At 39.8% G+C, this 22,067-nt stretch overlaps 3 protein-coding genes across 6 annotated transcripts; 1 reads left to right on the top strand and 2 right to left on the bottom strand.

Moving 5' to 3' along the window:
- Positions 1-1,432: 1,432 nt before the first annotated feature.
- On the top strand, positions 1,433-8,081 carry phykpl (5-phosphohydroxy-L-lysine phospho-lyase). The gene is made up of 13 exons (XM_080416737.1): positions 1,433-1,589; positions 2,000-2,118; positions 3,251-3,410; positions 4,178-4,252; positions 4,341-4,428; positions 4,516-4,632; positions 4,797-4,879; positions 4,990-5,215; positions 5,977-6,131; positions 6,258-6,347; positions 6,627-6,757; positions 6,947-6,993; positions 7,607-8,081. The coding sequence occupies exons 1-12, from the start codon at positions 1,531-1,533 to the stop codon at positions 6,979-6,981; spliced, it is 1,338 nt and encodes a 445-aa protein (XP_080272863.1). The 5' UTR covers positions 1,433-1,530; the 3' UTR covers positions 6,982-6,993; positions 7,607-8,081.
- Positions 8,082-8,216: 135 nt separating this feature from the next.
- LOC308076453 (heterogeneous nuclear ribonucleoprotein A/B-like) lies at positions 8,217-13,568 on the bottom strand. Of its 4 annotated transcripts, none has more exons than XM_080416744.1 (9): positions 13,516-13,568; positions 12,469-12,891; positions 10,970-11,138; positions 10,726-10,884; positions 10,361-10,492; positions 10,118-10,256; positions 9,527-9,682; positions 9,345-9,430; positions 8,217-8,930 (listed from the first exon to the last, which is right to left on the bottom strand). In XM_080416744.1, exons 2-8 carry the CDS (start codon positions 12,855-12,857, stop codon positions 9,360-9,362), a joined length of 1,215 nt encoding a protein of 404 aa, XP_080272870.1. In that variant the 5' UTR covers positions 12,858-12,891; positions 13,516-13,568; the 3' UTR covers positions 8,217-8,930; positions 9,345-9,359. The 4 variants fall into 4 exon arrangements, with proteins under 4 accessions (XP_080272870.1, XP_080272869.1, XP_080272871.1 ...); XM_080416743.1 differs by having other exon boundaries at positions 13,442-13,559; XM_080416745.1 differs by having other exon boundaries at positions 10,121-10,256; positions 13,442-13,559.
- Positions 13,569-15,300: 1,732 nt separating this feature from the next.
- nme5 (NME/NM23 family member 5) lies at positions 15,301-21,907 on the bottom strand (the record flags this gene model as incomplete). Its single annotated transcript, XM_080416752.1, has 5 exons — positions 21,774-21,907; positions 20,763-20,968; positions 15,757-15,857; positions 15,521-15,639; positions 15,301-15,384 (listed from the first exon to the last, which is right to left on the bottom strand). Exons 1-5 carry the CDS (start codon positions 21,900-21,902, stop codon positions 15,301-15,303), a joined length of 639 nt encoding a protein of 212 aa, XP_080272878.1. The 5' UTR covers positions 21,903-21,907.
- Between the last annotated feature and the right edge of the window lie 160 nt (positions 21,908-22,067).

The following is a 22,067-nucleotide window of genomic DNA, read 5'->3' as shown; positions in this document are numbered from 1 at the left end:
CTTGCTTCTAAAGTGTAGTTCATCAAATCATCAAATCAAATCAAATTGTATTTATATAGCACATTTCATACAGCAAGTGTAAGCTGCACTGTGCAACCAATGCGCTTCACAGATCAAAAAACAAAAAAACAAACATTTTAAAAACATCAATAAAAGGAAAAAGGACAATCTTTTATTTTATTTTAAACACAAATGAATATATATATTTTAACTGTCCATGGATTCAGAGAGCCACAGGTTCACAGGCATGCTATTCCAATTTGTAGGACCATATAGCTGAAGGCTACTTCTCCGTAGCTTGTTTGGTCTTGTTTCCTAATGTTGTTTAAAAAACCCAGTGGTTCTCAAACATTTTCCGGGACCCCCAAATTAATATGTATTTGTCCAAGGACCGCCCATCTAAAAGTATTTTTGTGACCCGTGTACCATTTGTTGTTAAAATGTTTCAAAATAATATTCAAAATGTTTCACTATTTATTCAAGATTTTATTTTATAGTAGACCTACAAGCTCACAACGCGTCGCATTGCGACGCCTTGCGAGCTTGCTTGTAGATCAGCTATTTTAAAATATCCGATGGGCTTGTTTTCATAGACCTGGTTGCTTGTTTCTCACACACAATCTGGCAACGCTGGACGAAACCATCACAGAGGTGCGAGTCCAAATAAAACACGGCCCAGAAATCTGCCAGACCGTCGTCGAAACCCCACAATGACCCGTTATAACTGTAATTGGATGTGTTTGATCGTTATGTTGATGTTTAATTTGTTGTCAAATGAAAGAGTGTTTAGTATATTGTATGCATAACGTTAGCAGTCGTCGTCCCCCCCGGTCCGCTACCATAATGGAGACCCTCATCCTGAATAAACAACATTAAAATAGCTCGGAAATGAAAACCAACAGGACAGGCTTATATCCCTGTTTTGTGTCATAATAAAGACGTGAATGAGATATTAAGTAACGGTATCAATACTGCAATGTAGAAATTACTCTGTTACAAGTAAAAGTCTGGAATTCAAAATGTACTTGAGTAAAAGTACAAAGTATTGGTATCAAAATGTACTTAAAGTACCAAAAGTAGAAAGTACTCATTTTCAAATGTATACAAATATATTAAAATCTTTTGAAATTGTAGATCTGCTATTTTCAAATGGCCGAAATGTGTATGGGCTGAAGTGGGTAATGTATGTTTTGTAATAATAATCAAAATCTTCAAAGTAACTAGTAACTAAAGTGTAATATTTGCCTCTGAGATGTATTGGAGTATTAGTAAAAAATACCTTAATATTGAACTTAAGTACAGTACTTGAGTACATGTACTTAGTTACTTTACACCACTGCGAATAGCGGTCATGGAAGACGCATGCGTAGAGATGATAAGAAGGGTTATTACTATAGTATTATAGTGTACTCCCACCATAACTCTATATGGTCCACTCTGTTTACTTCGAATCTGTTGGGAGCCTCAACATTGAGCCGTTATAACTAACATATTAATGAACATTCCAGACAGAGCATCGACTCGAGGAGAATGGCAACAGAAAAGTTCAGAAAAGAACAGACTCTTGCGATGAGAAAGAAATACATCGGGTAGGTAAACAATAAAGATCTATCGTGGCAATCTAAAGGGTAACCGGAAGGTTCGCCCCAAAACACGCTCACCCCATTGTTTTTTTTCGCGGACCGCTCGAAAAAGCGGTTCTTGTTTTCTTTACTGAGGATGACGTTAGAAATATGTTTATGGTTAGGTTTTTACTGAGGTTAAGTTTAGGAATAATTTTAGGTTTGTAGGTTTAGGCATAGTTTACTGAGGCTACGTTTAGGAATACCAGGTGGGGACCGTTCCGAGGTAGCCGGATTTGCCCCGGGGCGACTGTGTTTTGGGACGAGCGTTTTCGTATTAATCTAAAAAGCTATCAAGACTATGTAAGTTAATAACAACAGCCCTATCTGTTACACTGTAAGAGTTAATAATGTATTGTTGGTGTTTTCTCCCACAGATCGTCTGTTCGACTGTTTTATTCGGATGACCCGGTGAAAATAGTGAGAGCTCGGGGTCAATACTTGTATGACGAGAACGGCCAGCGGTATTTAGACTGCATCAGCAACGTTCAGCACGGTAAGAGACTCATTAAAATCACATCAAACTGCTTTTATAGAACAATATGTTCGATAAACATACCGTACCGATATAAAATAGTGCTTTGATTTTTGTAAAGCAAAAGTCACTGAACAGTGTTGCCATATTTTGTGAGAGAAATTGTGCAACCAGGTCTAGGAAAACAAGCCCAAAAGAAGTAACTAATAGCCCACATGAGCACTTTAAACCTACAAGCTCGTGACGCATTGTGAGCTTGTAGATCTGCTATTTTCAAAAACTCTGGCAATGAAATGTGGAATATTTGGAATCTTTTTTGAAACATTCAAACAACACAAATGCTCCCTTGGGCACAAAATATTTTCATGAAAATATTTGAGAACCACTTGTTTGAATAATTAAAAAAAAATTGGAAGCAAGCCTAAATAAGCAAGTACACTTTAGAAACAAGACAAAAAAAAAACGCAACGCAAATATTCACAAGCAACTTTACAGAAAAAGAAGCCCAAAGTCGCTTATAATAAGCGGACATGGCAACACTGTAACTGAACTCGACGAGGAAGAAGTCACATGATGTGTGGGGCTATAAACAATCTTTGCTATAACACAAAATTCCCAATAAAAATGCCCTCTAGTGGCCACTCTTTGGATAACTTGGTGTTTCTATTCCCAGTGGTGTAAAGTAACTAAGTACATTTACTCAAGTACTGTACTTAGGTACAATTTTGAGGTATTTTTTACTTTACTGGAGTTTTTACAAATTTCAGTACTTTTACTTCTACTCCACTACAATTATTTAGTTTTAAGACTTTAAGAGTTACATTGTAGATTATTGTTACAAAACATCATTAACCATGTCAGCCCTATATACATTTTGGCCATTTGAGAATAGCTGCATTGTGAGCTTGTAGATCTGCTATTTTCAAAAGATTTTTATACATTTTAAAACTTGTGAAACGGGACATTCTGCATAATGAGTACTTTCTACTTTTGGTACTTTTAGTACATTTTGATGCCAATATCTTTGTACTTTTACCCAAGTAAATTCTGAATACCGGACTTTTACTTGTAACAGAGTATTTCTACATTGCAGCATTGATACTTTTACTTAAGTAAGAAATGTGAGTACTTTTTCCACCACTTTCTATTCCAGTGGGCCACTGTCATCCCAGCATCACACAGGCTGCAACAGCTCAGATGGAGTTGCTGAACACAAACTCACGCTTCCTGCACGACAATATCATCCTCTATGCAGAACGCCTGGCTGCCACACTGCCCGACAAGCTGTGTGTCTTCTATTTTGTCAACTCTGGGTGAGTAGGGGTGGTGGAAGAAGTTCTAAAATGTTTTACTCAAGTAAAAGTATCAATACTGCAATGTAGAAATAGTCTGTTACAAGTAAAAGTAAAATATAATATATATATGTATATAGGGCTGAAGTGGTCAATGTATGTTTTGTAACAATAATCAAAATCTACAAAGTAACTAGTAACTAAAGTTTTCAAATAATTGTAGTGGAGTAAAGGTACAATATTTGCCTCTGAGATGTAATGGAGTAGAAGCCAGACGCAAGACTGTGCTAACAATGTCAAGCATAAATAATACAAGGAGATATCATACAAGTACTGTAATACAAAGTGTAATACAAGTCAGGTATTAAGTTATAAAGTATAGATAATTTAAACAAAAGTGTAAAAAACTATCAATATACACAGACATTGGTGTAGTGAAAGAACGCAGACTAGCATACGTATAAATATATACTGTACGATCTAGAATGTCACATTCCCATAGTTACTGAGGTAGGATATCTATTATATTGCTGCCAAAAAGGCAATATAAATGATGAATACATTAGCACACAAGGATATGTAGAGTGACCGCGTGAGGACCCAGGTTTGAATCTGAACCCCATCATGTCTTGCATGTCACTTCTCTCTCTGTCCACGGTTCCCTGCCTCTCAACACTGTCTTATCTGAAATAAAGCTTAAAATTCCAAAGTAAATCTATAGCCAAACATAATGAAACTCTATAGAACATACTATGACATTGAAGGTGATATATCCATTTACCCAACAGGTCTGAAGCCAATGATCTCGCTCTCCGCATGGCACAGCAGTACACACAACATGAAGATGTCATTGTGATCGACCAGTGAGTTTAGACTTTTTTTTACCATCGAATTTGACACCGACAATAAAACATGTATGTCAATTACAATACCACTCTCCTTCCACACCAGTGCATACCATGGACACCTCATGTCCCTCATCGACATTAGTCCATACAAGTTCCGGAAACTGGCAGGACAGAAAGAATGGGTTCATGTGGTGTGTAAGCTCATATAAGCCTCATTTGTAACTGCTGACCAACAGTGGATATTTTCCACGATAAAATAGTACACATCATTTTCCTAGGTACCCTTACCAGACACCTACAGAGGAATATATAAAGAAGACCACGCCAACCCAGCCCACGCATACGCTGCCACTGTGAAAGACAAAATAGATGAGGTGCACAGGAAAGGCCGTAAGGTACGATTTAGTACAATTAGGTTGGCTAATAGTACTTTGTAATTTAATTTGACAGAAAACGTATAAAGTAGAACCACATGTGAAGCCATAGCATAGTGTTATAATGATCAATGTATAATTGCTCTACTTCTAGTATATCTTTCTCTAAAACTCATTTTCAACAGATCTCTGCATTTGTCGCCGAGTCATTGCCAAGCGTTGGAGGGCAAATCATTCTGCCCCAAGGATACTCAACTAAAGTAGCAGAGTGAGTCCTCACTCTTAAGACATGAGTGAAGTTGAGCAATTTCACAGCTTTGACATTTCCAGGGACAAAAAGATAATGATTTGGATCTTACATCTCTCTCTTCTTCACAGATATGTCCGCTCAGCAGGGGGGGTGTTTGTGGCGGACGAGGTGCAGACAGGGTTTGGACGCGTGGGAAGTCACTTCTGGGGTTTTCAGCTGCAGGGAGAGGATTTCAGCCCCGACATAGTAACAATGGGAAAACCCATGGGCAATGGGCACCCCTTGGCATGTGTGGCAACCACGGTAGAGATCGCTGGAGCTTTCACTGCGACTGGCGTGGAGTACTTCAACACGGTGACTATTACAGATCTGAGGGAATAAAAGAAGTCCATGCAAACAGCTTAATGTGCAAACTCACTATAGTGAGTCACATTAAACTTAGTCGGAGCAGCAGCTGTTGTACAGACTTCTTTTATTCCTACGACATGTCATCTTTTTTGTCCTGCACCAGCGACTATATGGATGTGCACAACGATTCCTTTTAAAATATTACAGATTTGCCAATACATAAAAAATATTTTACATGTGACATGAAAGGTACCTAAATTCAATAAGTACATTTTCCCCCCTAAATTTTACATATTGAATTTAGGTGAAAAATTAGCTCCAGTCCGGCACACACAGACCCTCTTATATAAGAGGGTCCGGTGTGTGCCGGACTGGAGCTAATTTTGCAAAGCACTGAACCCATCGGTACAAACTATGTTTCTTGTGCACACTGCTAGCAGGCCAACTTAGTACTTAAACACACACGTATATACAGTATATATATATACATACACTCTCACAGCAGCTCTGGAAGAGCTAGTTTTTCTTTCAACACAATGCCTCGCTATAAATCAAATCATGCAAATCACAAATAGATGCATTAAGTCCTACCGTCTCTCTATATTTGGGAAAGACTATTGTCATATCGATAGATCCACATGAACAGTTATTGGACCCTGCCTTGTTTTTCAATAATTTTGGACAGCAAATGCAAAAATATATATATATATATTTCTAATACATGTTAATTATAATATATACATAATATTCCCTCTGACCTCTTGTAGTTTGGAGGCAACCCAGTGTCGTGTGCCATTGGGTTGGCAGTTCTTGACGTGATCGAGAAAGAGGACCTAAGAGGGAACTCCACCCGAGTGGGAGGGCATCTCAAAGACTTGCTCACAAAGCTGAAAACTAAACATCAAATCATTGGAGATGTCCGGTAAGGGCACAGTATCTATTAGCAATGCATAGTACTGGTATTTATAAATAGCGTACTTAGAAACAACCTGAATCGGTACACCACTGTCACTAAGTGACTGCTTTTCACTTTCTTGGTTCTTTGCAGAGGGGTAGGTCTGTTTGTGGGCTTGGAGCTGGTGTCAGACAGAGAGCTGAAGACTCCAGCTACGGATGCTGCATCAAGGGTAGTGAAGAGGTGATAGTCAAGACTGACTTTACACTTAAGACCAATTTATACTTAGTTGCACTCGGATATCACGCACTGAAAATAGCCAATATAAAAGCTTAAGGGTCATGCTGCAAGGCATTGTGAGCTTCTATTTTGTATTAAAAAAAACTGCCAAATAAATTGTCAGTAAGCATACAGTAGGTAGTCTCATGAAAGCTTAAAAAACTCATTTAATTGCGTACAGACCAAACAGTTGATGCCCTCCATTTTTGGTCTCTGCTTTGGGAATCTTATTTGTATTTTCAGGTTGAAAAAGGAGCGGATTTGTGTCAGTACAGATGGCCCCTGGGAGAATGTTGTGAAGTTTAAACCTCCCATGTGCTTCAGTATGGAGGATGCTGAGCTGGTAGCACAAAGCATTGACCACATCCTCACAGGTTAGACAATTGTTTTGCATTACAGCTTAAAATATTACTTTACGACATACAATCATCCAAATAATCAGATGTAAAGAAAGATAAAGTTGCAACACCTAAAAAAAAGGCATAATTACAGAAGCACAAGATAATAGGACAAGTTAATTCATTAAGTGATTAATATGACACGTCATGTTCCATTTTTCCCAGATATGGAGACCCAGGACCTTGAACTGGAAAAATGAAGACATTTAAAGGTTCGTAAATCCTGTAGAAAAACATTTAATAGCTGTTGTGAGTTGGTCACATTCAGAAGGTTCAGAGGTAGAGATATAGGCATCTTCATAGTATGAAGAAGTTGGTGAAGTCAAATAGAGTATCACATTTTTTGATAATCCAGTTGACTTCACCAACTGGTAAAATGCACTTCAATCTCAGACAATTTCATTACCTTTCACAAACTGGCATTTCCTATGGCAGAACATGTTCACTTTACCTCCCTAATAGAGGACCCGTAGTTGTCACATTTCTTGTTAGCTTAACACAAAATCCTCTCATCTTGTGAGCTCACAAAACAAACTCAACAGTGCTCTTTGATGCAACCCACTGTAGCAGAGAATGGACATGGACCACCAAGACCAAAGCACCAAATTCCTTCAAACTGTACACCTAATTTTCTATCGACAGCTACAGATCGGACAGGGAGGCCACACCATTATTATACTAGTCATGTTTTAATACTGTAAACTGGGGAAATTGCTAACAGCAAGTCCCTAATGTTGGAGGCTCACAGTAATCTCCCCTGGAGTTGTGATGGTTTCAAAGAATGCTACTCAAAGTGAAATAACACTTAATTCATTCTGTTTTCAGGCATTTCATTTCTACTTGAATATACAAGCCATCCCCTCGCCAGCGTTCTGTAGTCGTTTGATTGAACCACATTAAACGGACAGCCACAGCGATCAAGATGTACTGTCTGGGAGACCAAAGCCAAAGAAACACTTGTACTGTAACACTAATAAGGTTGTTTCTGAAATTTGTTTTTCATAGATAAACATTTCTCAAGACAAACCAAATAAACATTTTAAATACAGTTTCCTGCCTCATTCACATCCTTGTATCTGTCGTAGCAATAAAAAAAACAATTTGAAATAAAAAAAATCAAGACACTCATACGCACCCGTCTCTGCAACATTCTTAAGATATGGTGGAAAATAAGAACTTACCAGAGTAAAACCTTAATCTCCTGGAGCTTTTCACATAAAAACATACCAAAAATACTGGAGGTTCACACCTAGCAGGGCGAGTACAAAAGCCAGTATTAGCCAGTAATCCAGCAGCCAGCGAAGCCCTCTGCCAGTTATCCAAAGGCATCCGTAGGAACTTTAGCATTATCCAAGACAAAAAACAAGCAAGCCATTTAACAGTACAAAACATTTAACATTAACTTTTAACAAATAATAACAAAAGGATCCATGTGTAATATAAATCAAAAGTTTATTTCTACCAATTTGCCCAAGACACTAGAGGAATGAGTTTCCAGTGAGAGAGGGAGTGCCCTCTTACATTTAAACAGGCTTGCTTTCGGTTGTATCATAACACTAGTAAAGCCACTTAAAATTGCAGACATGATGGGAAAGAATCTCCTTTTAAAAGCCAAAGCAAAAAAAAAAAAAGAGAACTGGTTGTCCTTGTCTACTTAACCAACTGCAAACATTCACTTAACACACTTACAATTAACCCTTTGATTAGTTTAATCCCTTATCTTGTCTTTCCTCACCCCACATCTGAAGCCATGCAGCTCGCATCAAACACTCGGGAAAAAAAAAAAACTAAAGATCTACAAACACCAAAGAAAAAAAAATATGCAAAAAATTGTTTTATTCTTGAACTTCAAAAGCTCTGCTCCTTGCTTGTTGGTAAATCCAGTAGACATGTAAAATACAACCATACAATACATTAGATTCAAAAAAAAGGTACCAAAAAGTACAGTAAAAATAACACTTCCATTGCTGGAAATGTAAATGGACACAAAACAATATAAAATAAAAAGTGGAAAAGTGACATTTGCTTCCCCAGTTCCTCACTTGATCTGTACAAATGGAGCATGAGTCCAAATTTCTGCCAACTCCAAAGGAAAAGCCCATGATGGCTGTGGTTGGACCATGGGTTCCTTCTCTTATTTACTTTAGACCTTAAGAGAAAAAACACGGTGCTCAGTGTTACTAAAAATAAATGTACACAACATAGTTACAGAAGGCAAGTACATGAATGAGCTTTACAGATCAGTTAATGGACACAGACACAACCGGAGGGGACAAGACCAGTAGCTGCATTAACTAGCACCCCAATGAAAACCCTACTACCACCACCACCTCAACCCTTATTGATCCAGTAGTGTTTGTAGGGATGCATCTTAATGATTGGCACATGGAATGAATCCACAATTAATGATTCTAGACCCCATGACACAGTCCCCCCTGCCCCCCATTCACCACCACAATGTTTGAATGAGTTTTAAGACTAGATGGAAGAATTTTGAGTCAAAAAGGCACTAATGGTTAGAGCTAGATTGTCATGTTACTATAGATGATGCAAAAATGCATACCTGCACTACTTGTGATCAGTATGGCTTGTAGCTACTCTGGTGGCCTCCACGTCTTGGAGTTTTCCCATAGCTTGTATTGCCCTGGTCTGGAGGACAAGGAAAAAAAAAGGGACTGAGTGCTTCTGTACAACAACGACCAAGAAAATTACGTTTTCTCTCAGCTGGGGGCAGTTATCGCTTACTGTAGTCGTAGCCACCCCCATAGCCGTAATATCCAGCAGAGTAGTCATAGTTGCCATAGCTGCCATATCCGTAGCCTTGTCCGTAGCCTTGTCCATAGCCGCCGTAGCCCTGGTTCCAGTAGTTGTTGTATCCTTGGTTCCAGTTCTGGCTCTGGCCTGGAAACGACAGGAGAAGAGAAGAGACATCTCACACCATTTCATATTCAACTAGTCAATGGGATTTACAAGTCTACATATCCTTGCAGTGATAAAAGATCCATAATTGTTTTTTGTAAGTATTAAACAGTCAGATTCTTGGGTTTCAACTCCCAACATTGCAACAAATGAGAAAATAGCAATAAAATAGTCATACAAAAGTACTAAACATATACACAGAATTGCATGTATACACCTGCTGTTGTTACATCCCAATATACAAGTATAAATAAGAGTATAAGTCTTGGTTTTCGATACAAACCTTGCATCAACATGAGAAAATAGCCAAACATAGCAATGAAGTAAAAATTGCAGTACTAAAAAGATACACAGTTGCATATACACACACACCACAACAGTTCACATTGGTGATAAATAAAAGTCATGGATACTCACCACCACTTCCACGTCCCCTGCCACGCCCCCCATATCCTCCTCCTCCTCCTCCTCCACCACCTCCACCTCCACCACCACGTCCACCTCCATACTGCTGTTGCTGGTAAACCTCTTTGGGCTGGGCTATTTTAATCTCACACTGGAACACCACACAGTATGCATACATTAGACTGAAGAAATGTTAATTTCACCATGCAGTCTATTAAAAATGTACAGTCTCTTCTGTGCCTTTTTTTTTTTTACCTTGCTCCCACTGACGTTATGGAATTTCTTTTCCAAAACTTTTTTGACTGGATTCTCTTCCTTGTACGTGATAAAAACAAAGCCCCTCCTCTTCTCCGTCTTTGGATCTTGCGGGAGCTCAATCGTCTCGATCTAACATGATAAAACAACGAACGCCATTAGACAGTTCTGCAGTAACAACTTCAGCCTCATCCATTTGTTGTAAGTCAGCCCCGCGCGCCAAACATAGCCGATCTACAAGCTCACCGCTCGCATGCCATGCGAGCTTGTATATTGGCCATTTTTTGCAAATAGGCCTAGGTTGTTTTTGAGAATTTGCACCTGCAATGACATACCCAAATACGATGCCAGGGTTAATAGCTCACCTCTCCAAAAGTGCCAAAGTACTCCTGGATAACTTCTTTGTCTGTGTCTGGGTTGAGGCCTCCCACAAAGATCTTCTTGACTGGCTCCTTCTTCATAGCCATGGCCTTCTTAGGGTCAATCTGTCGTCCATCTAGCCTGTGCTCCTTCTGTTCAAGGACCTAACAGAAATGTGCATGGTTAAGTTCCCCTTCTGAACACACTGTACTCCTCATTACATAACATAAAACGTTTGTTTCCACTTACTTTATCTACTGCGACTGCTTCTTTAAAGAGAATGAAGCCGAACCCTCTTGACCGGCCTGTCTGCTGGTCCATCTTTATGGTGCAGTCTGTCACTTCACCAAATTTAGAGAAGTAATCTTTGAGATCCTTCTTACTCGTGTCCCAGCTGAGACCCCCGACAAACATTTTCCTACACAAACAACAAAAAGGGGTTAACAGTTTAACATCACAGCAACTATCCCCCAGCACTCATTAAGGCCTGTCACAATTATTACATAATCGTCTAAATCCCAATTATTTGAGATATTGCAATTATTTTGCATAATAGTTTGTTGAAAAATGTACAAACATTTTCAAAAATAGTGGAAATGGCACATCTACAAGCTCAAACGCATCACGATGTGATGCATTTTTAGCTTGTAGATGGGCTATTTCCAGTATTCAGGTTTTTTTATACGTTTAAAGTTATTAAATTATGCCAGTTATTGGTCTTATCGGCCCTGTGCACCTTTAGTTTACGAAGCCTAAAAGCCAAACAGAAATGCAATTTGTATTCATTAGGTTCCAATGTTCAACGCCAGAAGCACAATTAAATCGTTTGCAACAATTAATCGTAAAGTAAAATGTCATAATTGTGCCAGCCCTAGCACTCATTATTGTGATAACTTCTTGTCACCCATTTTTCCAATTGATGCTAGTTATACCATGCAGATGTACCGCTGTTGGGTGTTCACAATTATGTAGGTAGTCATGCAGTTTGCTTGTCCACGTGTTTAGATAGATGCTAGGTTTGACGTTTACTTGGCATACTAGTTACTTTGCTGCACTTAAAATGTTTTCTGCTTGTTTGAATACTTTATTAGCAGTTTGAAACAAAAAAAAAACCACAGGAAAGTACAGTTCAATTCAAGGTCTGCTAAGAGGATTTTAAACCCAAGAAAGCCTATGGCATGTTTCTTCACCTCATTTACATGACAATATCGTTCGTTGACCGGGGTTCGTGCCATTTTATGATCTCGTACTTTGCAAGTTGGTTGCTATGGATAAGAGTGTCGGCTAAACGTTTAAATTGTAACATAACCACTGCCACTAGTTCAGGATTGGGAAAGGGGGTTGGGCGCGCTGGTGGGCAAGTGCACAAACTGTTCCAGAACATCTGTTGCCACCAGTGACGTAGGAAAGCAGGGGTCCTGTTCCCCGATCACACTAGCGAAACGTTTTCTTTACAGTTCCTTTTATTTCTACCTACATTTATTAGAATGGAGGCCGGAATGCATCCATCCGCAGTAGAACGCGACCGGTTCTGAAGCAGATCCAACCCAACACACACACACACGTTGATCTAGTACATGTTCTATAATGTGGCGCCCCTCCCCCCTTCGCTCCGCACATGGCGCCAACAAAGCCAGGCCGAACAAAGGAACATGGACGAAACCTGGAGCTTTAATAACTGGCCGGATCCACACAAAAAAATGCATTTTTATCTCACAACGATCATTAGAATATTAAAAACAGCTCACCCCGCATCCTCCTCTCCTTTACTGGCGTTGATCTGTCCACCTTCCGAGGCTCCTCCGCCGTTCTGGGCTTCGTCTCCTTCGCCTCCTCCCCCCTCAGTCACTTCTTCGTCGGCATCGCCGTCCAGAGCGGACTCCTCGGCCTCGGGCCCTGGCGTCGCCTCCTCCTCCCCGTCGGCGACCAGTTCCGACTCGGCCTCGGCCTCCACCTCCCCGTCGATCCCGTCTATCGCATCGTTGTTCGCCTGCTCCTCCGGCTCCTGCTCCCCCTCCTCCTCCTCCTCGTGCTGTTGTTCCTCCTCGACCTCGGCGCTGGCTCCTCCGTTAAAATCCTCGTCGACTTCGTGGCCGTTTTCCGACGTTTCCATAAACTGCTGCTCGGTGTCAGACATTTTAAACTAAGTATGATCCTCTATTGTCTAATTCCTGGAGGAGATAAAAAACACTTTTGATCACATAAAGCTGTATTCGCTCTCCTTACATAATCCTTGCTGCCATTGTTGTGCCAGAATGTGTTCCCTCCTCCACTAGCAATCATGGCTCTACCACATTTTGGATCCCCAACAGGGATACAAAATGTAGGATTCCCTTTAAGAATGTGTCGTTTCCCCCCCTCAGTAAAACATGCTTCGCCATTAACGCTGTGCCGATGCATACATCTACCACCATTTTGACCGGCTCCACCATATACATTTAACGGGAGACCCTTTCGATTTCAGTTAATGGCAAATAACTGAACGGATCTGCGGCTAAACAGATACCCCGGTCTGCAATCTTTTAACACGCAGAAGCAGATGTCTGCGAAGCTGCATGGCGCTGATAAACCGAACCTGAAACGTACAACTCTATTCGCAGTTACGTAATGCAGGAGGCCGTGCCTCGCTCCACACAACTGTGAATTTGTATTGCAAATTACGTAAATATCACTCTGTTCTACAACTTTAACGACATATCTAGCACAATCAAAAGTACTTACGGCGTGAGTCTCAACCAAACAAAACTTAAAGAAGCGTATTTTTAGATGCAAAAGACCAAAAAAAAGCCGCTTACTGATCACACAATCGGAGAGCACTCTTCAAGATGGATTCTCCCATACGACGCAAACTCGTGGTTGGTTTTATAGAACCGGTAGAAAAAAAAACAGGCCGCAGCCAGGAAGCGGTCTGATTGGATCGTCGGCGCTGCCAATCGCAGTGCCGACCAATCACGCAGCCACGTTCATTTTTTTTTCATAGATGTTCACGCCCTTTACACACTGGGAACTTTGAGTACCTTTTCTGCTTTCAGGCACATTCTTGGGTTGGACTTGATGTTTGTTTGGCAATGTCGAGTCATGTCCAAAACATTGCATTTTGCACTGTTAAATAGGAATTTACACAACAGTACACACTATAATTGGTATCTTTTAATTGTTTTATTTTATTACAACATTGCGTGTGAGAGAGTACATGAATGTTGATGTTATTAAATAGTAATACTTCAAAAAGTTGAGCAATTTCGTCTTCACAAATTCATGCTATGGAATCTGAATTGATATGGTATCTACTATGGAATGACTGTCAACAACTCCATTCAACCTTTCAGTCCCTTCTGATTTGCATGCTTGGACATCTGTTAATTTACCAAAGACCAGTTAGAACGAGAATTGGTAACAAACCAAATGCATTTCTGAGATGCTGATTAGTCATTACAGATGTAAAAATCAAATTCTTTGAAGTAGCATGGCTCTCCAAAATACACTTCTCCTCCTTTACTCACACACAAGTAAAGGAGGGTTTCTTAGCCAACAGCATGGCTTCAAGTTCCCCCACCCTTTCCTCTGCTCAACATGACAATAATCCTTGCAAACTATTCCATAACTATTGGAACCAAAGCCAACAGCCTACATTATAAATGTTCTATGTGTCGCCCCTATACTTTACATTACTTAAGACCATATTCCAAATTCTCTTTTTTTTTGGGGGGGGGGGGGGGGGGGGGATATCCAATTAAACATTGAGGTGCCCACTCTTCCTATTACGACTAATAATAAAAGGGGCCCATAATGTTTGTTTTGAGTGTTTCTCTTTTACTTTATATGGCTGCTAGTCTGTCTATGTACTGTGCCAATTACCGGGTAAAATATCCCAGTGACTATAAACAGTGAATATAAACATCCAACATGTCTCATGTGATCTATCTTCACCATTTCATGTGTGAAAGTGAAGTGCAGTCTCAAGTCATACTTGTATAAAAGGATCAAACAAATTCAGCTTAGCACACTAATTCATAGCTTGTCTGCGTCATTTATAAACTGTTTAACTCAAAACTTTGTTTTTATATTACAGCAACAGACAATGCAAACACCACAAAATACCATGCCGTCACTGTGGTCTTAGGGATTTATTTTTGACACCATGGCATGTCTGATCTCATTTATCAACTGCATTGCAGATAGTCATATCATGAAAGAGAGTTCCTGGCTGGTTGAGTACATTGAATGTTTTATTATATTATTTATTGAGAAAAATGTACTTGTATTATTGAGTGAATGGCACTCGAGATCAGCCCTCATAATAGTCATTTGTATGATAGGAAGGACACCTGATATGTGTCTCATTGTTCAGTTTTGGATGTCCCATCACATAACTGAAGTAGTACCGCAGACAGTAATGAAGATATTACCCAGTGTAGTACTTTGGTTATACCAAAACGAACAAAAATTCTCAAAATGTGTTTGGTAATGATTTAATTACAAATACCAGTCAAAAACTAGTGTCAAAACACAATTTAATTTCATTCTAGGATTGAGATGTCATCTAATTTGTGAGAAGTTATATATTCTTCCCTTTCATGTTATTCTGCTTCTTCCACAATCGCCCCATCAAATATGTTAGGCTTGTTCGGATTGTTTTTGATCAGCCAGTCAGCAATCCAAGTCTGTTGAAAATGTGAAGAGAAATGCATGAAAGTAGCATGACATGCTGACAAAAGCAAACATATGTTTTTAACATCTAGAATACCAATAAATAATGATACATATGTCCAACTCTGTGACATTCTGATGCTTGCTTACACATGGGTCGAGGGGCTTCTCCTTGCAGAGCTCAGTAAGTCCTCTGAGCAATGTGGGATTCACATACTTGATCAGGTATTCTTTGGCAGCTTCTACCGTTGGAACAGGTTCAACAACAGCTGTCATGATAGAGGAGAGGAGGGGGGGGGGGGTATAGGAACGTACAGTAAGTGTTCACGAGCTGACCCCTTTATGTTTATAAGAAAAATTATTGTGTGTTTGCATGTGAGACTTACAGTTTGGAAACATGTACTTGAGCTCCCGCTCAGCTGCAATGAATGTATCACTGCCATGAACAGCATTACGGAGCTCAGAGGTTCCGTACATTGCTCGAAGGCTATGGGAGAGATTCAGTATGTATTTGTATAATTTCTGCAAGGGCTGTCAAATGATCATTATTGTACATTACTACGTAGTCATACTTTGACTTTAATCAAAGCTACACACAGAAGAAGTTTAACAGCACCAGCAGAAATCTGCTCAACTTCTTCATAGTAAGCATGAAATTTAGTCAATAAACAAGGTAGATAATCACATAAGTAGAGTTACAGGGAGAACAGCCTCAAAGAAACTAGGATATCAGGAAACCAAATAACCTAGCATCTGTCTATACAGCATGCTATCTACGGTAAATATAATTCTGTACATTTGAAACTATCAGCTCATGGGCCTTGTGGTTAGAGTGTCCGCCCTAAGACAGGGAGGTCGGGGTTCAATCCCCGACCGAATCATACCGGTCCAGACTATAAAAATGGCTCCCAATAGACCATATTCACACCGCGGCCATTTTGGAATTTAACATTGAAAGTGCCACCCCGTTGCCGTGGCAACGGGGTGGCAACTTCATTGACTTAATAGAAACATGGCCGCCGTGTGAATATGGTCTATGCCTCCCTGCTTTGGCATTCAGCATCAAGGGTTGGATTGGGGTAAGTCCCTGTGACATACTAGCGTCATGTCCAGGGGGTGTACTTGTACATCAAGCTGCCACTAAGAAAAACAGAGTTAGGCTCCTGACCTATGGGCCACATGGCGCAGGAACCATTGGTTTCTAAGGCTACTTACTTACATTTAAAACTATAGGATACCAGGTAAACAATGAAGCTAGCGTCTGTCTAAAATAGACCGATAATGCTATATCTAAATCAGTGGTTCTCAAAGTGGGGTCCGGGGCCCCCAGGACTCAGTCCTTGAGGGAGTTCCGGGGGTCCCCAGCAAAGTGAGGTAATATAGCATCAAAATCAGTTTAACCACTTTAAAGCTATACACTGCAAGATATTAGAAAATAGCCGATCTAGTAGATTATTTTGGGGGTCCTTGACTTGAAACTGTTTGAGAACCACTGATCTAAATCACATTCTTAACATTTGCAGTGGAGAAAAAAACATGAGAAAAAGCGACCATAAAACATTTTATTCTGTCTCAAAACAATATATGAATATTAAATTATATTATATACTATATTTATTAATAAATACCCTTTTTTTTGCAGGACAGGAGCCTGGATAGCTTGGTTCCAGGCTTAAAAAATTTATAAAAATATTTTCAGAAATCTCTATGGGAAAAATGAATGGGTTTTCTGTCCGTGGCACCACAAAATGGCCGCCACTGCTATGCTCTATTGGAATTTGGAAGTATGCAATGAACAGTTACACAGTAGGGAAAGAACAAGGTAAATTGAGCCACCTCAAGTAATCTCAAAACAATTGTTATGCCGTACCATTTACAGGTTAATCTTTACATTAAAGGGATATTTCACTTTCAAACATGTTTGCGGTCATTTTAATGTCTACTCAGGCTTTTGTGATCACCCCCGACAGATTTTAAGTAGCTTGATTCAGTATTTGCTATTTAGATATTTGATATGGATTTGATCAGACACGCCCCCTTCCTATACAAACCCACTGTAACTTAAAACTCCATATTAACCATGATAGATTCATCAAAAACACCTATCCTTGGTTCTAGTAACTAGTATTATTATCCTTCTAATACGTGAGGGGGGCATGTTCTTTTCAATTCCTTTTTTCATTCATTTTATTTTTTCCCAACATAATTATTTTTTAAATGAAAAACGTCATTGACAAAACACGGCCCCCTCACACATTAGAAGGACAAAATCAGTCACCAGAACCAAAGACGGGTGTTTTCAATTAATCTAACATGGTTAAAATAGACTTTGTTACAATGGGTATATATACTGTAGGAAGGGGGTGTGTCTGATAAAATGAATATCAACTAGAAAAAGTGGTCCTCGGAGCACAGGTCTCCCAGGTCAAGTAGGTTATTGTGGGCCAGCAATGTTCTGAATTCACCAATCAGGACGGAATATGAAAAATCTGATGGATCAGTCTTGATCAAATTTCACGTAAATCGCTTTGGAAAACCAATTACAGCACCAGAGTACTGTCAAACAACGTGTTTTGCAAAAAGCGGCCTCCTGGCGGCACTGTAACAGGCCCATGTGAAACATTTGGGGCAGAGGTTCTGCTCTGGCATTCAGGGAGTGTGTGTGTACACTGTACAGTCTCACTGCGATCAAGCCAACGGTGCCGGAGATTAGCTGAGATTAGCCTTTCGGCCTGGCGGAGACAAATATCTAAATACTGAATCAAGCTACTTCAAATCTGTCTGGGGTGCTCACAAAAGCCTGATTAGACGTTAAAATGACCCCAAACATGTTTGAAAGTGAAATAGGAGCCATGTGATGGTTTGGATCATTATGTACATGGCGAATGAACTAGTAGATAATTGTAAGTGAGTAGGTATCAGATTGTGGCTATGGGGTAGGATGTGGTTTGGGGGGAAATACAGGTTTTTGGGCGGTGAAACCGCCCCTATATGTGAGGTTTGGACACCGACCACCCATTGCACCCCCCCAACCCTGCGCTGTGATTGGCCACCAGTGTACCCCCCTAACCCTGCACCGTGATTGGCCAATCACAGTCTATTCAGGACTGTGATTGGCTAGTGAAACATGACACATGTGCATAGCCCTATAAATAGGACTATGCACTTAAAAAAAACACATTTATGTTTTTTTTTAAGTTAGGGGTGTACAATGGTTGGTCCACAATATTACTTTTCTTTAAGTGAACTTCCATCACTGAGATGACCACTGTGACCACACCGCCCACTTCACACTGGGTGTGATTTTTAAAATAAATATTGTAATATTGTTGGGATATTTCACTTTCAAAAAAAACTTTGGGTCATTTTATCATCTACTCAGGCTTTTGTTAGCCCCCAGACAGTTTTTAAGTTGCTTGATTCACTATTTAGATATTTGATATTCATTTTATCAGACACGCCCCCTTCCTATACAAACCCATTATAAAACCCATTATAAATAATTTTTAACATGTTAGATTCATCAAAAACACCCGTCCTTGGTTCTGGTGACTCACCCTGCCCTCCTAATACGCGAGGGGGCCGTGTTTTTTCGATTACTTTTTCCATTTATTTTATTTCATTTTTGGGCGGTGAAACCGCCCCTATATGTGAGGTTTGGACATCGACATTCGCTGCACTGTGATTGGCCACCATTGTACCCCCCCACCCATTGTACCCCCCCAACCCTGCGCTGTGATTGGCCACCATTGTACCCCCCTAACCCTGCACCGTGATTGGCCACCGCTGACTCTATTCAGGACTGTGATTGGCTAGTGAAACACATGACACATGACATGTGCATAGCCCTATAAATAGGACTATGCACTTAAAAAAAACACATTTATGGTTTTTTTTAAGTTAGGGGTGTACAATGGTTGGTCCACAATATTACTTTTCTTTAGGTGAACTTCCATCACTGTGATGACCACTGTGACCACACCGCCCACTTCACACTGGGTGTGATTTTTGGGCGGTGAAACCGCCCCTATATGTGAGGTTTGGACATTTGCACCCCCCCCCAACCCTGCGCTGTGATTGGCCACCAGTGTACCCCCCTAACCCTGCACCGTGATTGGCCAATCACAGTCTATTCAGGACTGTGATTGGCTAGTGACACATGAGACATGTGCATAGCCCTATAAATAGGACTATGCACTTAAAAAAAACACATTTATGTTTTTTTTTAAGTTAGGGGTGTACAATGGTTGGTCCACAATATTACTTTTCTTTAAGTGAACTTCCATCACTGTGATGACCACTGTGACCACACCGCCCACTTCACACTGGGTGTGATTTTTGGGCGGTGAAACCGCCCCTATAAGTGAGATTTCGAAAAATGTACTAACTCCTGCGCTGTGATCTGGGCCCAGGAAATTAGTAGAATTATCCTGCGCTGTGATTGGCCAATCACAGCCTATTCAGGACTGTGATTGGCCAGTGTCACATGACACATGTGCATAGCCCTATATAAGCAACCATAACTTGAAAAAAACCAAAATTTGGTTTTTTTCAAGTTATGGTTTTGTCCATCATAAAGAGTGTTTCAATAAATGTATTTATCCTTTGTACATGATTGATCGACTCCATTCAGTATTGTGATTAGCTAGCAAGACACCGCCCACTTCACACAGGGTGTGATTTTTTTTATTGTATTGATTTTTTTTCATTTTCCCAAAAAAATATAAAAAATAAATGAAAAAAGTTATCGAAAGAACACAGCCCCCTCACGTATTAGGAGGGCAGGGTGAGTCACCAGAACCAAGGACGGGTGTTTTTGATGGATCTAACATGGAGTTTGAAGTTATAATGGGTTTGTAAAGGAAGGGGGCGTGTCTGATAAAATATATATCAAATATCTAAATACTGAATCAAGCAACTTAAAAACGGTCAGTGGGGCTGACAAAAGCCTGAGTAGACGATAAAATTACCCAACGTTTTTTGAAAGTGAAATATCCCTTTAATACATATAATTTATGAAGAGAGAAAAAAGTTGTGTATTTCTTAATGTTGACAAAATCTCAAGAAGGAGAATATATTAGAATACTTTTCCCCTTTTTTTGCAATAACACATTTTTTTTTAAGGAAAATATTAAATAGGGCAAAATGTTCTTGCTTGCTATGTAGAAAGTGGCTCATCTTATCCCATTCAATAACCCAAAAGCATTAAACTTGTTATTACTATATTGGTATTTGTGTCATATAGCTCTTAACATCACAAATTGAAATACCCATAAAACAATACAATTCAAAAAACTTACATAGGCTATCTGTCAAAAAACTACTACTGGGTTAGGTTTAGGGAACCCCAAAATAATGCCTTCTAGAAGCAGGCTGAATGACCGTCACTCACCATTCAGGGTGAGTGTCCCTGGCCTGGACGCTGTGGACGGGACCTATGATGGTTTTCCAGTGGGCGATGGCATCTTCCCGAGCCAGATCCAGTGCCATGACAGGACCAGAGCTCATGAAGGCAGCCAAACTAGGAAAGAAGTTCTTTCCGTAATGGTCCGCATAGAAGTCACTGCACTCCTCTGGACTGAGCTGCAATGTCCGCTTCTGCTCGGGATGAAGTTAAACAGTGGTGGGAAAAGTAAATTTGTTTTACTTCGGTAAAAGTATCAATACTGCAATTTAGAAACGCTCTGTTACAAGTAAAAGTCCGGTAATCTAAATTTACTTGGGTAAAAGTACAAAAGTATTGGCATCAAAATATACTTAAAGTACCAAAAGTAAAAGTAGTACTCATTGTGCAGAATGTCCCATTTCACAAGTTCCAAATGTATAAAAAAAAATCTTAGCCGATCTACAAGCTGATGCAACGCATTGTGAAAATGTAAAGTTGTACTCATTGTGCAGAACAGGCAAAATTTCACAAGTTCCAAATGTATAAAAAAAATCTTAGCCGATCTACAAGCTGATGCAACGCATTGTGAGTTTGTAGATCTATTTTCAAATGGCCGAAATATATTTATAGGGCTGAAGTGGTTAGTGTGTTTTGTAAAAATAATCAAAATCTACCAAGTAACTAGTCACTAAAGTTTTCATATAATAGTGGAGAAAAAGTAAAATATTTTCCTCTGAGATGTAGTGAAGTAAAAGTATTGTAAATTGTAAATACTGAAGTAAATACCTCAAAATTGTACTTAATTACAGTACTTGAGCACATGTACTTAGTTACTTTACACCACTGAGTGCCAGTAATAAAGCTTGCCGACTTAACTGATCGACAAGTTAACGGAATCCAAGGCACTACAGGCTAAAATAAAAGTAAAACGCATAGTGGATATAGTCTAACAATACATTAACTATGATATTTATTTGTCCAGTTCCTTGCGGTAAACATTTTCGCAAGTGCACCGACCTGCAAGATTGTGAATCCCGATTTGAGGATGAGCTCCTCTATTTCCTCTGCTTTCTGGATAACATCTGGTTTGATCAGAGCCAATGTTCTCTCCACATGAACACCTGACTGTAACACCCTCACGTCCATTTCAAGTGGTCACCGCCAGCGTAAACTACGGAATGCTGTCGTCCAGTTCGTACCAATAATTACGTTACCATGAAGCTACTTTATACCGCAGCCTATGTTGGTTGCTAGGATACTCACCACAACTCTACGGCAAGCCAGGTGGCCAACGGTGTCGATCTGTTGTTG

The sequence above is a fragment of the Gymnoscopelus braueri genome (assembly GCF_963280865.1).
Source record: "Gymnoscopelus braueri genome assembly, chromosome: 20".
NCBI lineage: Eukaryota > Metazoa > Chordata > Actinopteri > Myctophiformes > Myctophidae > Gymnoscopelus > Gymnoscopelus braueri.
Note: the sequence above shows the minus strand (reverse complement) of the source record. Positions and strands in the feature narration are given on the sequence as shown.